The sequence below is a fragment of the Octopus sinensis genome, linkage group LG4 (genome assembly GCF_006345805.1).
Source record: "Octopus sinensis linkage group LG4, ASM634580v1, whole genome shotgun sequence".
Taxonomy (NCBI): Eukaryota; Metazoa; Mollusca; class Cephalopoda; order Octopoda; family Octopodidae; genus Octopus; species Octopus sinensis.
Genome location: NC_043000.1, coordinates 150,950,966 through 150,968,861, shown reverse-complemented (window position 1 = coordinate 150,968,861; position 17,896 = coordinate 150,950,966). Strand labels below are relative to the sequence as shown.

At 37.0% G+C, this 17,896-nt stretch overlaps 1 protein-coding gene across 1 annotated transcript; it reads left to right on the top strand.

The window, feature by feature from the left end:
- The first annotated feature begins 1,676 nt into the window (after positions 1-1,676).
- LOC115210604 (SCAN domain-containing protein 3-like) lies at positions 1,677-5,916 on the top strand. The gene is made up of 3 exons (XM_029779207.1): positions 1,677-2,132; positions 3,051-3,153; positions 5,903-5,916. Exons 1-3 carry the CDS (start codon positions 1,677-1,679, stop codon positions 5,914-5,916), a joined length of 573 nt encoding a protein of 190 aa, XP_029635067.1.
- Positions 5,917-17,896: the final 11,980 nt, after the last annotated feature.

The window sequence follows — 17,896 nt, the reverse complement described above, 5'->3', positions numbered from 1 at the left end:
ACCTTTCGTACACAATGTTTACAATACCGATAGAGTCAATTCGAAAATGAGTTATAAAAAAAATTTACATTTCTTCTGTGGACAAGTTTTATCAAATTTTGGACACTTTGGAGACAAGTTGTTTTTATCATTTTCAAAGATCTGATGTTATTATTTCCTAGGTAAATTACAAAAGCGTATGTGTGTGAGAGAGAGAGATAGAGAGATAGAGAGGGAGTGTGTGTGTGAGAGAGAGAGAGAGGGAGTGTGTGTGTGTGAGAGAGAGAGGGAGTGTTGTGTGTGTGTGTGTGTGTGTGTGTGTGTGTGTGTGTGTGTGTGTGCGTGCATGTGTTTAGTATAGAACTGGTTAGTTGGTCAGTACTGAAAGCAATGCCATCTTAATTCCCCATGGAGAAATAAACTGGAAACAGAGTTATGTGTGTGGGTGTCTAAAAGTAGTAACTCTGGCGACAAAAATCTTGGTACACAAGAAAAATGTGGTGCTAAATGGTGTTGGGGGTGAAGGGTGGAAGAATTGAATGGTGTTGAATGGGTTGAAATGGAGCGGAGGTAAGGGGTAGCGTCAGTGAAGGAAGAGAAAAAGGCAGAGAGAGAGAGAGAGAGACAGACAGACAGACAGACAGACAGACAGACAGACAGAGAAAGAGAGAGAGAGAGAAACAGATAGACAGACATACAAACAGACAGATATATAAAGAGAGAGATTTATGGTACTGGTAAGGCACACATACACACACATGTATATATATGAAAAGAGATGAAAATTAACAAGTTATTTTATTCCCACCTGTCAGGAATTATTTTCAAGTTTGTGAATTCAGCAAAAAGGTAAGAAAAATTTACATCATTGATAGAAAGGCTGAGAAGATTTACGGAATATTTTTGTTTCTTCTTGAACATATTTTCCGAAAGTTTATACTGAAATCTTTTCGAACAAATTATTGAAAAAGTTTGCTTGAACAGAAATCTCTTCGTGTTTGATTCAAAAATACATAAAATGAGTAACGCAAGTAAAGAAACAGTTCGTCAATATTCAGAGGAATATTTAAAATTTGGATTTATACCCACTGTCCACGATAAACGGTCACCTTTCTGCCTCTTATGCCAACAATGCTTGACCAACGAATCAATGAAACCAAATCGTTTTGAGTTACATTTGAAGATGAAACATAGTGTGTATGTAAATTCAGATTTAAATTACTTTAAGTCTTTAAAGGAGAAGTTTGCAAAAAGAACAACAACGCCCGTCGTACTCTTGAGGCTAGTTATGAAATTTTATTACTCGTTGTTAAATGTGGGGAAAAACATACTTTTGAAGAGGATTTAATTAAACCATCAATATCAGCATTTTTAAAAACAGTCCTGGAAAAAGATGACAAAGTTGTTCAAGCCATGGCACTTAGTAACAATACTGTTAGTAGAAGAATGGATGAAATGAGTGAAGATATTGAAGCCCAACTTGTTGAAAAGCTGAAATCAAAAAAATTCTCATTACAAATGGATGAAACCGCGAGGTCGTATTGCTAATCTATGCAAGATATACTGATAAAGGTGAATTTGCTGAAGAAATGATAATTACTTGGATGTCAACAATATACCAATAGAGAACATAACATCTTGTGCTGCAGATGGTGCTTCTGTTATGATGGGCAAGAAAAAAAGGCTGCTTAAAATTAATGAAAGATGAGAATCCAGAAATACTTCTTGTGCACTGTGTTATTCATAGAGAGAACTTAGTACCCAAAAATATGTCTCCTTTTCGCAATGAGGTACTAAAATCAATTATAAAATGTATTATTGCTATCAAAGCTGCTAATGCCAAATGTGAGCGTCTTTTCAAGCAGTTTTGTGAAAATGCAGACTATGTGAGACTTTTATCTCACGCTGAGGTAAGGTGGCTCTCAAAGGGGAATTGCTTGAAAAGATTTATGGAACTATTTGATGTTATTAGTGACTTTTTAAGTGACAAACCTGAAATGAAGCACCTGCTAACCGTTGATGGTAAAGCATTTGTAAGTTATTTAACGGATATCTTTGAAAAACTGAATATGTTAAATAAGAAACTTCAAGTATCAAATAAAACTCTTATTGATGCAAAGACGAAGATATTTAGCTTTGTTACATTCATTGAGGTTTGTCAAAAAAAATATTTTTAACAAAATTTTTACCAGTTTCATTGGCTAAAAAAATGTGAGGTGACCGATGCTGCTGTACTTGTCATTGTGGATCATCTGAAAATATTGGCCTCTGATTTGAAAGAAAGCTTTTCTGATTTAAAACAAATTGATTTTCCAGCATGGATGATGCAGCTAATGCTAGTGGATATATTTGATGTTTCGATACAGTACCAAGAACTCTCGGAAATGCAAAATGATGAGTCAGTTAAAACTTTATTCAATATAAAAGGAGTGATGTAATGGTTTTGTGATGAGACAGAAACCAAATACCCAAATTCAACCAACTTTGCAAGAAAATTGTTGTTACCGCTCCCAACTTCATATTTAGCTGAATGTGGTTTTACTGCTCTCTTACTCTTTACTCTTTTACTTGTTTCAGTCATTTGACTGCGGCCATGCTGGAGCACCGCCTTTAGTCGAGCAAATCGATCCCGGGACTTATTCTTTGTAAGCCCAGTACTTATTCTATCGGTCTCTTTTGCCGAACCGCCAAGTGACGGGGACGTAAACACACCAGCATCGGTTGTCAAGCAATGCTAGGGGGACAAACGCAGACACAAACATACACACATATACATATCCACTCACAAGGCATTGGTCGGCCCGGGGCTATAGTAGAAGACACTTGCCCAAGATGCCACGCAGTGGGACTGAACCCGGAACCATGTAGTTGGTTAGCAAGCTACTTACCACACAGCCGCTCCTGCTGTAAATGATTTTTTATTGAAAACAAGAAATCGACTTGATATCAGTAAACGAGGAGACATGAGGCTAAAGCTGACTAAATTACTAGCTACTATAAAATTTCTCAGTAGCATGCATGAAGCACAAGGATCTCACTAACTTTATTTATTTTATATCTCTGCTTTTCAGTTCTCTATTATATGTTTGTTGTGTCTTGCTCGACACAGTTCTGTGTGGTATTATGACGACGTACTTCGTCGTCAGCCCGACTGGCCCGACTGGTCCGGACTGCGTGAGTGGCCGAACAGTGTGTCTCGGCGACTGCCCCACTCATTATGTCTGTTAATTATTTATTTGTAGAGAAACAGCCCACTTCTCTGGCTCAGGGGTGACTTCCACAACACCTCCCCACCTTGAAATTTACACTCAATATATTTTTTACATCATTTTTTTCTCCATCTATCACATAGAACAAAATCTTTTTTTTTTCAATCTCCTATCACAGAGAAATTAATTATTTTATAGAGTTCACCGATATACACCTATCAACATTTTTTTTTTCAACTCTATCTATTACACAGAGCAAAGACTTTTTTTTTTTTTTCAATTTCTCATCACAGAAGCATTAAATTATTACATAGAGTTCTCCGACACACATCCATCGGCAATTATTATTATCATTATTATTATTATTATTATTATTATTATTATTATTATTATTATTATTATTATTATTATTATTATTGTTATTCAGTAGTTTTATTTTTATAGCGTGCTTTCACTTCACTACCGAGCACAGCTCTGTGTGCCTTGGGTATGTGCTGTGATTTGTTGTGATGCTCTGATGGTTATTGTATGGAAAGTGTTCTGCGTAGGATGTGTGCAGTGCCTAGTAGTGCAATTTTCTGTATGTTATATGTGTTTGTAAGTCCTGGTGTTTTTGTTATGTATTTGTCTGAATATTTTTTTATCATGCCTAATGCACCTACTATGATAGGAATTGTTTCTGTTTTCAGATTCCACATTCTAGTTACCTCTATTTCCAGGTCTTTGTATTTTGAGAGTTTCTCCATTTCTTTCAGAGACACGTTGTCATCAGCCGGTATTGATACATCAATTAGAAAGCATTTTTTTTCTTCATGATCTCTGACAACTATATCTGGTCTGTTGGCCTTAATTTCTCTATCTGTGTGTATCGGCATATCCCAGAGTATGGTTGCTTCTCGTTTTCTGTGACCTTTTCTGGTGTGTGCCTATACCATCTTTTTTCTGTTGTTATTCCATAATGTTGGCATAGCTTCCAATGTATGTAGGTTCCAACTCTGTCATGTCTGTGAATATATTCCTTCTTAGCCAAGACTGGGCAGCTAGAGATAATATGATTTATTGTTTCTTGTCCATCTCCACATATTCTGCAGTTACTTGTAATATTTCTTTTCATTACATGTTTTTGGTAATTTCTGGTGGGGAGGCTTTGGTCTTGTGCTGAAATTAAAAATCCCTCTGTTTCTGCTTTGAGTCCTGAGCTTCTCAACCATTGCTGGGATTTTTCTTATTATTGTTATTATTATTATTATTATTATTATTATTATTATTGTTATTGTTATTATTATTGATATTGTTATTGTTGTTGTTACTGTTGTTGTTGTTGTTGTTGTTGTTGTTGTTGTTGTTGTTGATGATGATGATGATGATGATGACGATGACGATGATGATGACGATGATGATGATGATGATGATGATGATGATGATGATGTTGTTGTTGTTATTATTATTATTCAACTCTATGTAATACACATTCGAACCATGCTATTCGAATGTATTCCACATTCTTACCAGCAGCGCTACGAACACATAAGCGACCTGACTGAAATCCTTCATCGGACTTGTATTATTTTAGGTCAATATAGGTTAGGTTTACAATATTATCAAGAAACGAAAAAAAAAAAATAGTGCAACGGGTGTGAAAAAAAATGTGTAGGAAACGAATATAAAAGCAAAAATGCGCGGAAAGCAATGGCGGGGAGAGGACTTCGAAAAATGCACAGGGTCCGATTTTTTTCCCTCGTAACTTAAAGGAAAATGGATATCTTTTGATGAAATTGTATATACATGCGCAGGAGTGGCTGTGTGGTAAGTAGCTTGCTTACCAACCACATGGTTCCGGGTTCAGTCCCACTGCGTGGCATCTTGGGCAAGTGTCTTCTGCTATAGCCCCGGACCGACCAATGCCTTGTGAGTGGATTTGGTAGACGGAACTGAAAGAAGCCCGTCGTATATATGTATATATATATATATATATATATATATATATATATATATATATATATATATATATGTGCGTGTGTGTTTGTGTGTCTGTATTTGTCCCCCTAGCATTGCTCGACAACCGATGCTGGTGTGCTTATGTCCCCGTCACTTAGCGGTTCGGCAAAAGAGACCGATAGAATAAGTACTGGGCTTACAAAAGAATAAGTCCCGGGGTCGAGTTGCTCGATTAAAAGCGGTGCTCCAGCATGGCCGCAGTCAAATGACTGAAACAAGTAAAAGAGTAAAAGAGTAAAAGAGTATATATACCTTTCAAACGGCATGCATTACGGATGCCGAATTCGTCGCAAACACCTTGTTTTTGTTCGGAAAAAAGTGTGGTTAGAAACCGGAATTATTGGAAAATGTTAATCCTTTCCACTGCATGTTATTCAAATCCTTGTCGCCACTGTTGGGTCTTGCTCGACACAGTTCTGTGTGGTATTATGACGACGTACTTTGTGGTCGGCTCGACTGGCCCGGACTGCGTGAGTGGCCGAACGGCGTGCCTCGCCGACTGTATTTGGCACACAGGCCATGACACAGAGGAGGACGGCACAAGGACAGACAGAACGCCACAGTGGGTACGAAAAACATAAAACAAACGAATGAATGAGAAATGGATAATAATTTAATGAGGATGTAATGGCTACTTGAACCCCACTCTCAAGCAGTACCATTTAACTGTTTTAATACAAAGTTTTTATATAATTTTTCTCTTTTTTTCCTTTTAGTATCGTATGTGTAGTCTTTAAAAAAATTTTTAAAGCTTACTCACGCTTTACCATTTTATATATGGCAGCAAGTCGTCGTAATCTATGACTGGTGACAGGTCGTCAAACTCTACCCTCACTCTATTTTATTTCCAAACCATTTCTTCAATTTCTTATATCTTTCCTTGTCTATTACTATGGTTTGTGTACTTTCTGGGTATAGCTGTTGGGGGTATTTGTCTCCCCTTCGTAAATATATAAGGACACAGGAAATGTGTCGAAGCCGACAGGAAGCGTCGATGCTTCCTAGGGCGAAACAGCGGTAGTGTAATCCCCTACTGTCACGTTAAATTGACAGTATACAACCGTTCCGTTGGCAGTTTAACTCTTATCACCGATTTGAATTTGGTGATTTTCCCATCTATAAATGTGCTTTTTGTATATCTTACCATACACCATTTGTTTTTTCCGGGTCTTTTGACTGTTCGTTCCTGCAGTGTAATTGGGTTGTCTGTGATGGTTTCCTTTTCTTTTTCTTTTGTTGTCGATGCTGGTGGAGGTTCATGCAGTGAAAAATGTGTACAGTTAATTTCACTCTCCTTTTTCTTGAGTGGATTCTTCGGAGGTGAGTTCACTAGTTCTTTTCTTTTTCTTTTGATCACCTCCGTAAATGGTTCTTCCGCTTCTTTTGTGCATTTTTCATTTTCTAGGTCCACCACTTCGGCATTCTGCTCCTGTTGGCTTTCCTCGTTTTTACTTTCTCTCTGGGGTCACTTTATTCTAATATGTCCTCTTTCGCCGCATTGACAGCAAGTTGGTGGCCTTCCTTCTACCACTACTCTCAACCTTATTCCTCCAGTAGTATTATTTCTTCAGCAATTACATTTAGATCTTGTTGTCCGAGCTGGATGACCATTTCTAGTCCGTATCCCCATAAATTTACCTTCTTTGACCTTGTCACCTTTAGAATTTTGGCCCCCAACCTCGCTTTGGCCAACAACCTCTTTGATTTCTGGTGGTACTCTGCCTATTCTCACTTTGGCTACCCTTTTGTCACAGTAGGTAGGAAGGAGTACCCATTTTTCTGTCTTCAGCGTCACAGTAGGGTGGTTTATTGCCCTCTGTTCGTTGGCAAATCTCACCTCCACTGTGCCGTATTTTCTGCTTCTTGTATAGAATGATGTCAGGTTCCTAATTTTCTTCAAACATTCTTCAATAGCTTCTTCTGTAGCTGTCTCTATTTTCTTGGTGGTTGTCGATAGAGGTCTGCACACCACTGTTATTTCTTGGTGCTGGTTATCTACTCTTGTGGAGGGGCCAGCTTTAAACTGGATCTCTCCTTCTGAATCAACTTGTAGTGTTCCTTCAGCTTCTTCTGTTCAATTTTAATTTCTCGTGCTTCTAGCTAATCTGCACCTTTCTCAGCTGCTGAAGCATAACTCCCGGCATGTGCTGGAAGTGGTTCACACTCCATTTTTTTTTCATTTTTTTTCAGTCACTTCGCCCCAAAATGGGGAAGAAGAAAAACACAAAATTTAACAGCTCGCAGGCAAGAGCAGCAACAGTATTTAACAAATGCAACAAAATGTGACTCAGCCACGCGGGGAGAACCTTCAGCAAAGATATACAACAAAGTATAACACGACAGCCTGTAAATTCATCACTAATATATATATACTTTTCAAACGGCATGCATTACGAATGCCGAATTCGCCGCAAACACCTTGTTTTTGTTCGGAAAAAAGTGTGGTTAGAAACTGGAATTATTGGAAAATGTTAATCTTTTCCACTGCATGTTATTCAAATCCTTGTCGCCACTGTTGGGTCCTGCTCGACACAGTTCTGTGTGGTATTATGACGACGTACTTTGTCGTCGGCCCGACTGGCCCGGACTCACGGTTAGAGTAACGCTGTTTTCATCGATGACAACTCACTATTTATTAAGCATACACGTGTACAACTATACCTACCACTTACAGAACACAAAAATGCATTTTCTGTAGTCGGATATTTATTTTTTAATAGTAACTAACATGGTTAATGACACTTCTCGTCGGTGTTGGTTAACACTGTTTTATTTATTCATTCAATTAGTCCCACTCTCCTCCACCAAGTTCTCTACGGCTTTCAATCTTACTAACACTCTCTTCCCTCTCCCCTTCTCTTCCTCTCTCTCTCTCTCTTTCTCTCCCTCTTTCTCTCTCTGCCACTACTCTGACTTTATCTCACTATACTTACTCTTCGTTGCACTTTTACATCTTCTTTCACCTCTTCCCTCTTCTTTTCTCAAACTCTCACTCTCACTCTCACTCTCCGTGTGTGTGTGTGTGTGTGGTGGAGTCTATACTACTTGTCCTCTGCGTGTTTATATGTATGTGCGTTAATGCGTATGCACGAGTGTATGTTTTTAGATGTATGTGTCTCCATCACTTCTCCTACAACTTACTCTTCAGTGAGTGTGCGTGTGTATGTGTGTCTGTGTCTATGTGTGCGTGCGTGTATTATATATTCTCTCAGTGTATGTGTGTGTGCCTTCTCTCTCTCACCCTTCAGTTTTCTTTGCGTCTATCTATCTATCCATCCATCCATCTATTTATCTATCAGTCTATTCCTCCTTTTATCTATCTATCTATCTATCTATCTATCTATCTATCTATCTATCTATCTATCTATCTATCTATCTATCTATCTATCTATCTAGCCATCCATCCATCCATCACTATCTCTTTATCTATATATCTGTCAATCATTCTATCTCTCCATCTATGTATTTATCTATCTATCCATCTATCTATCAGTCTATCTATCATTTAATCAATCTATCTATCATTCTATCTATTATTCTATCTTCTATCTATCCTATCTATCTATCTATCTATATCTATCTATCTTCTACTATCTATCTAGCCATCCATCCATCCATCACTATCTCTTTATCTATATATCTGTCAATCATTCTATCTCTCCATCTATGTATTTATCTATCTATCCATCTATCTATCAGTCTATCTATCAGTCTATCTATCATTTAATCAATCTATCTATCATTCTATCTATTATTCTATCTATCTATCTATCTATCTATCTATCTATCTATCTATCTATCTATCTATCCATCCATCCAACCATCTATACATCTCTATCAATCTATGTATCTATCTATCCTTTCAACCATCTATCTATCTATCTATCTATCTATCTATCTATCTATCTATCTATCTATCTATCTATCTATCTATATGTCTATCTATCAATCTCTCTCCCTCCTCTCTCTATCTATCTATGTATCTATCTATCCGTTTATCAATCTATCCATCCATCTCTCTCTCTCTCTCTTTTTATCTTTCTATCCAACCAGTCATCTATCCAGACATCCATCTCTCCTTCTCTCTCTTCCTCTCTTTCTCTCTCTTCTTTTCTCTCTCCCTTTCTCTCTCTCTCTCTCTCTCTCTCTCTCTCTCTCTCTCTCTGTATCTATCTATCTATTGTTACTCGCCCAACAGCAAGTTGAGTCAAGAGACAATGTTTTAATGTTTTACACAGAACATAAAACCAGCGCCTAATCACTGGATATAAAACTCACGACTCTTCATCGTGTCTGCTTTTCGTGTTCAGACTAAAAAAACTCTTTAGAATTCTCGTCATGTTTAGCTTTCAATTGCAAATAGATAGGGACACATGATTACAATTCAATTTTATTTTATCTTATTTTATTTTATTTTATTAATTTGATTTTGAATTCTAACTTTAAGTTGGGGGTTGTTCTATTTTGCCTTTTTCTACTAAGTCATTTGTTTGTTTATATTTTTTTAAATTTTTATGTGTATATTCATTTATCTTTTCTGTCTTCTTTTCTTTCTTTTTTTTTGTTCACACCTCATTGTAATTTGGTCCCACCGGTCCGTTTAACCAAAGTTATGGGGCAAGTAATAAAAGTAATGAATGCGAAGCAATAATATGTGTGTACGTGTGTATATGTGTCTGTGCGTAAGTGTATACACTATCTATTTATAAGCTGTATAAATCTGTGTGTGTGTGTGTGTGTGTATGTGTGTATACACACACATATTAATGTGTGTATATATATATATATATATCTAAGTCCGCATGTGCGTGAATATACATATATATAATTAAATAAATATAAGTGTGTGTGAGTGTGTGTGTGGTGTGTGTGTGTGTATGTGTGTGTCTGTGTGTGTGTGTGTGTGTGTACACACACACATATCAATGTATTTTATGTATATATATATATATTTAAGTCCGCATGTGCGTGAATATACATATATATAATTAAATAAATATAAGTGCGCGTGTGTGTGTGAGAGAGTCTGTGTGTGTGTGTGTGTGTGTGTGTGTGTGTGTGTTGTGTGTGTGTGTGTGTGTGTGTGCGAGTACATATGAAAGGAGTAAAACAATCATTAATTTGTAGGAGATGAAGAAACCGATGATGTATGTATACCTGGCAGTGGCTGAACACATAAAAACATCAATCTTCCTAATGAACACAGCTTCGGGTAACATCAGTGTTACACCGAAGTAGGTACAGGACAGCTGCGGCACAAGTTTGGCGAAGAAGAGGAGAAAAGAACACATGCGTGTGTGTGTGTGTAAGTGAGTTTGTGTGTGTGTGCGAGTGTGTGTGTGAGTGAGTGCGTGTGTGTGTGTGTGCGAGTGTGTGTGTGTGTGTGAGTGCGTGCGTGTGTGTGTGTGAAAGTGTGTGTGTGCGAGTGTCTGTGTGTGTGTGTGTGTGTGTGTGTGCGTGTGTAAGAGTGTGTGAATGTGTGATTGTATATATGTAGGTATCTACTTATGTGTGAGCTTCTATGCGTTATATATATAATATATATATAATATATATATATATATATATAATATATATATATATATGTATGTATGTATGTATATATATATATAATAAATCTCTGAACGAGGTATATATATATATATATATATAATACACACACGTATATACATACATGTTTATATATATACACATGCGTATGCATCTAAGTATAGCCATATACATATCTACGTACGTATGCACACATATGCACGTGTGTGTATGTATATGTGCATATATATATATATATATAGAGGAGAGAGAGAGAGAGATGTGTATATATTTACAGATATATATATACACATATATGCATACATACATACATAAAATCTCAATTTATACACACATTCATATATACATATACGCACAAGCAAGCACACACACAGACACACACACACACACACACACACACACATATGTATATGCTTATGTATACGTGTATATATATATATATATATATATATATATATATATATGTATGTATACATATATAAATATATATGTACGTACGTATGTATGCATGTATGTACGTACGTATGTATGTATGTATATATGTACGTATATATGTGTGTATGTGTGAATGTATATATGTGTGTTTGTATGTATGTGTGAAAATATGTATGTATGTATGTATGTATGTGTGAATGTGTGTATGTATGTGTGTATGTATGTTTGTATGTCAGAAACACAAGTGGGAGAAACCTAAAGAGAAAGTTATTCCAATGAGTTAAATGTAGAGGCTGCAGAGAGAGAGAGAGAGAGAGAGAGAGAGAGAAGGGAGCTTAGATGGAGGGGCGAGGTACTAGTTGAGGCGGTGGCGTAGTGGGGACGTATTTGAGTTGACGGGTGACGAAGGAAAAAAGAAGAGATAATTGATTCGTCGCAATCCTACGACATCTTATTCAATTTAAACCATTGTCTAAAAGAGAAGCTCAAATAGCAGATGAAGAGTGCGACCAACAAAGGGATTCTTTTCTACTATAAAAGTGACATCATGGATGGTCTAGATGAAATGTAAAGATACCATTGACATTTTTATTAATCTGTCTTATGTAAGCATTTCAGTGTTAATGTAGTTATTTCTTTACTACCCACAAGGGGCTAAATACAGAGGGGATAAACAAATACAGACAAACGAATTAAGTCGATTATATCGACCCCAGTGCGTAACTGGTACTTAATTTATCGACCCCGAAAGGATGAAAGGCAAAGTTGACCTCGGCAAAATTTGAACTCAGACGAAATACCTATTTCTTTACTTCCCACAAGGGGCTAAACATAGAGGGGACAAACAAGGACAGGCATAGGTATTAAGTCGATTACATCGACCCCAGTGCGTAACTGGTACTTAATTTATCGACCCTGAAAGGATGAAAGGCAAAGTCGACCTCGGCGGAATTTGAACTCACAACGTAACGGCAGACGAAATACCGCTAAGCATTTCGCCCGACGTGCTAACGTTTCTGCCAGCTCGCCGCCTTCAGTGTTAATGTAGTGGTTGTGGTGATGGTGGTAGTGGTGGTGCCTAGAATATGCGTTGCCGCATACATACATCCATATATATACATAGGTGAGTGGGTGGGGGATAAAAAGTTCTTGGCTTTGGGTAAAATAGAATACAGGAGGATCAGTTAATTATGATTTTACCCAACATATTCCCCTCTCAGATTCACGCACTTATTGCAGAGGTCCTTCAGTTTTCCTAAGCCCTGTAAAAGAACTCAGAATGTTGAGCCTCCAACCTGGCCCTTCGCGATACTCCTGCTCCAGAGCGTCGGGTGCGGGGTCACTCCGAAAAGCTCTATCTGCGACGATTTCATCTCAATCAAAGGAGAGGGGCTTTCTCTGTCCGGGTTGCGGATCCGTGGAATAAGCTGCCGGACGAGATGGTGAAGATGCCGACGACCGCTCGGTTCAAAGCCTCCCTTGACCACAAGTAGCCTGAACTCTTTACATGAACACCACCCTGTACATAACTCCATGTCCCCCTACATGGCCTTGCTTTTTTGCTTTTTGAGCCAAAAAATTAACTAACTAACTAACTAACTAACCCTTAAAGCCAGATACTTTTCAGCATCCTTCGTGTGTGTGTTTGTGTCTATATTCTTTTATTTATTAATTTTTTTTTGTGCATTTCAGTCCAAAGGTTGAGGCCATGCTAAAGCACAACCAGTTTAAAGATGTTTACAGTATCTAGGTTTCCCAAACCCTCATCCATCTAAATGCTAACTAGGCTCGACGTTGCTTATCTTCGGTGATCGGAGGAAAACCGGTATTTTCAATGTGATAAGAGTAACGTGTGTGTATGTATGTATGTATGTATGTATGTATGTATGGCGTGAATGTATGTGTGTATGTATGTATGTATGTGTGTATGTATGTATGTATGTATGTATGTATGTATGTATGTATGTATATTTATCTATCTATCTATCTGTGTGTATGTGTGTGTGTGTGTGTGTGTGTGTGTGTGTGTGTGTGTGTGTGTGTGTAGTTAAGCCTATGTCCGGTCACTATGACCAGATATAGACTTAACAGCATATAAGTACATTACTGCTCTATGCTTTAGAGTGTGCTTCTTTTTTTCGGATATATGATACACTGACGATATATACCAGGACATTAACCCTTTGAACCCTGACCTCCTGAACACCCTATTTTACCATATACCTGGCACTTCACCGGTGCTACGGTATAGAGAAATATATAAAACACAATAAAAAAAAAAAGAATATTTACCAAAAAAGTTAATGATGTCCAGCGCCGATGTCATTCACTACAGCTTCATGAGACCTGGCACACACCAACCAATTGGATGAAATGATGAGTAAACTTACAATTAAACAATAGAATCAGGCCAATTCTCTTGCAAGACAATGTTCGACCATATGTTGCACAAAGAACGTTACTCAAGATACAGGAACTGAACTTGGAATTACTCTGTCATCCACCATATTCACCAGACCTTGCACCAACTGACAATTACATTTTCCCGGCATTAGACAACTTTTGCAAGGAAAAAAACTTCAAATCTAAAGAAGATGCAAAAACAGCCTTTCGTGATTTCATCACCTCTTGCTCTCCAGAATTCTTTACTGCCAGTATAGATAAGCCACCAATAACATGGCAAAATTGTGTTGATAATCTAGGTGCATACTTTGATTAACTGCTTTACATTTTATTGAGATAAAGTAAAATAAACTTTCAATTTTCACCTGATATATATATATATATATATATATATATATATATATATATATATTCTATATATATATAATATATATATATATATATAATATATATATATATCTATACATAAAATTACATTTTATAAAGGGCTTAGTAAAATAAATTACTTTGCCACATACTGAACTCATTAGAAATAGCAGCCAAAAAAATTTTTTTAGCCATTTCTAATATTTAAAGAAAATTTCTCTCAGATAGTGTTTACTCAAAATAGCCCACGAAGGTATGGGGGTAAAAACATTAAAAACATTAAAAAATCACAAGTGCAAAGGTTATTTGAGAACGTACGTTTCTAGATCAGCCAAATACAATTCGACATTTCTTTCGTCAGCTCAAAATTCCTTAATTCGGATTTGTAAACACTGAAAGTAGGAGCATACCCTTTTGGCGACTTTTCACCTCCGAAGATCCGTTCAGACTAACAGTGCCAACAAATTCAAAATATGCAAGCGAAGAATTTCTGCTGCCCCCCTTTCCACCCACGGGGCTAACCTAGCAAACAACCATAATTTTATCGGTGAAAACCGATACATTAAACAGAGAGAAATGAATTATAATTTCAACAATTGAGGGTAAAATTAATTAATTATTAATCAATTTCACCAAGTATTCAGTATGTAAAGGGACCATTTAAGGCGAATTCAAAATATTACATTTTATAAAGGGCTTAGTAAAATAAATTACTTTGCCACATACTGAACTCATTAGAAATAGCAGCCAAAAAAATTTTTTTAGCCATTTCTAATATTTAAAGAAAATTTCTCTCAGATAGTGTTTACTCAAAATAGCCCACGAAGGTATGGGGGTAAAAACATTAAAAAATCACAAGTGCAAAGGTTATTTGAGAACGTACGTTTCTAGATCAACCAAATACAAATTGATTAATAATTAATTAATTTTACCCTCAATTGTTGAAATTATAATTCATTTCTCTCTGTTTAATGCTTCGGTTTTCACCGATAAAATTATGGTGTTTGCTAGGTTAGCCCACGTGGGTGGAAAGGGGAGGGCAGAAATTCTTCGCTTGCATATTTTGAATTTGTTGACACTGTTAGTCTGAACGGATCTTCGGAGGTGAAAAGTCGCCAAAAGGGTATGCTCCTACTTTCAGTGTTTACAAATCCGAATTAAGGAATATATATATATATATATATATATATCTGTAAATGTAATTTGTAACAATTATTCGGAAGCCATGATAAAACTTGGAGTTTTATCATGGCTACCAAATAATTGTCACATCATTTACAGATAAATTCCTATATTTACGTAATATCGAGGTCTCTTTCATTCTTTTGTTGTCTTACCATTTCTATTCAATATATATATAATATATATATTATTATATATATTATAATGCTTATTTCAGTTATTAAGCTGCAGTCAAGCTGAATGAAGTACCGCAGTAAATGGTTTTCTTAGTGGAATGAATCAACCCAGTACTTAAATTTTATATTTTCCAACCTTGGTTTTTTTTCTATCCGTCTTTTTAGCAAAACGCATTCTGTTGTGGAAATCACCCTCTAAATTGTTTTATGGCCGTTGTTGTTGCCATGGTGTTGCTCAGCACAAATTATTCCTGGTTGAGGAGAGTAAAGACCACATTCGGTCATGAATGACCATGGGATTGCACCTAGAAAGTTCCCCTACGAGGCGCAAGTCTGAGCAAGGTTGCTTATGGAAAACTAGCAGTCACCCATGCATACCAGCCTCCTCTCTCCACGCCACTGATGTTATCCAAGGGAAAGGCAAAGGCTGATACATCTTGGCACCAGTGATGTCGCAATTTATTTATTCAGCTGAGTGAACTGGAGCAACGTGAAATAAAGTGTCTTGCTCAAGAACACGACACACAGCTCAACCCGGGAATCGAACTCACTACCTCGCGATTGTGAGCCCGACGCTCTAACCACTGAGCCATGCCTTCGAGAGGACTCAACATCAAATACATTCCAGTCAGCCATTTTTTCATAGAAATTGTGTATCTTGGATTATATTATTTAATGTGTCCTTTTAATGCAGAGAATGTAACTGAATGGAGATTTGGCTGTTATTTCTAACAATTCGAACGAATGGGAGACTCCTTCGCTGGTTCGTCAAAGACTGAACTGATCTCCTTAGTATATCTACCTTTTGAAGAGCAAAATTAACTAAATAAGATATCAATGCTTTACTGTGCTACAGAACAAATCTATAGAAAGTTTGAACATTCAGTTAAGTTTAACCACAAGTGTTATATTGGCTGAAATCTGCATATCTATTCTCTAGTACAATACTGTAACAAAACCGAACACTGCTCACACGCCAGTAACTTACATGAAATCTATTGTTTCTGCTAATTCATTGCTATTCTTTAGATTAAAAAATAGTCTACCTATGTTAACACAAACAACCTCAGCTATGAATCACTGAACCAATCTCCTAAGACCTTTGCATGTTATTGTTACGTAAAACTTTCGTGTAAATCATAGTGTCAAACCATCGATCAAAATTCGGTAAGATTTATTGCTCACGATTTAGTCGTAGCTTCTGATAATTGCAAAATTATTCCGAAGAGAATATTAACAAAAACACCATTGCCGACGTTTATTATTAAGCAATAATGATTTTCTTTCTTTCTTTTTTTTTCTAAACATTGGTTTCTAATTTTGGCACAGAGCCCGCAATTTCGGCGGAGAGGTAAGTCGACATCGACCCCGGTATTCAACTGGTACTTCTTTTATCGATCGCGAGAAAGTGAAAGACAAAATCGACCTGGTGGAATTTGAACACAGAATGTCAAGACGAACGAAATGCCGCTAAACATTTTGTCCGGCAAGTTAATGGTTCTGCCAGCTCACCGCCTTTCTTTTCATTTCTCTTTTTTCTAAATATTAAATAGATGATAGTTTTTCAGCGTTCTATTAGTTTCATGTTGAAATTTTCTCTGCTGACAAATTCTGGAGAGTTTCATCTTAGGAATTTCCCCCCCAAATACTTTAGTAACTCAACGTTTCGATTTACAAAATCTTTCGGTGATCTTCAGGTGTTATCTGTAGTTGAGGAAAAGAAAAATAGACGACAAATTAATTTTTCTTTTAGCTCAACCAATATGTTCAAACAATATGTACAATATGTACATAGGCGCAGGAGTGGCTGTGTGGTAAGTAGCTTGCTAACCAACCACATGGTTCCGGGTTCAGTCCCACTGCGTGGCATCTTGGGCAAGTGTCTTCTGCTATAGCCCAGGGCCGACCAATGCTTGTGAGTGGATTTGGTAGACGGAAACTGAAAGAAGCCCGTCGTATATATGTATATATATATATGTATGTGTGTGTATGTGTTTGTGTGTCTGTGTTTATCCCCCTAGCATTGCTTGACAACCGATGCTGGTGTGTTTACGTCCCCGTCAATTAGCGGTTCGGCAAAAGAAACCGATAGAAAAAGTTCTGGGCTTACAAAAGAATAAGTCCCGGGGTCGAGTTGCTCGACTAAAGGCATGCTCCAGCATGGCCGCAGTCAAGTGACTGAAACAAGTAAAAGAGTAAAAGAGTAATACATAATATAATCGAAAGACAAACACAGATTTTACCGATCTGAATGTAAGATTATTAAAAAACGTAAAAGACATTCTAGGCATTTTACAGAACTGGTTTACCATTGTCTGCATCTGGAGTTAAATCCATCTTGCACCAATTATTAAACTTGTTCTTATTCAACGAAGTTCATCTGTTTCCAACAAACGCTTTATAGTACTCAAGGAGGTATAAAAGACATTGAAGGCGGCGAGCTGGCAGAAACGTTAGCACGCCGGGCGAAATGCGTAGCCGTATTTCGTCTGCCGTTACGTTCTGAGTTCAAATTCCGCCAAGGTCGACTTTGCCTTTCATCCTTTTGGGGTCGATAAATTAAGTACCAGTTACGCACTGGGGTCGATGTAATCGACT

What these genes read in the sequence shown, in the direction of transcription:
- LOC115210604 (XM_029779207.1), top strand. Translation starts at nt 1,677, where the DNA reads ATGAAAGATGAGAATCCAGAAATACTTCTTGTGCACTGTGTTATTCAT. An exon ending in GCTTTGTTACATTCATTGAG is followed by an intron (nt 2,133 to 3,050) that starts GTTTGTCAAAAA and finishes TCTGCTTTTCAG; the next exon opens with TTCTCTATTATATGTTTGTT.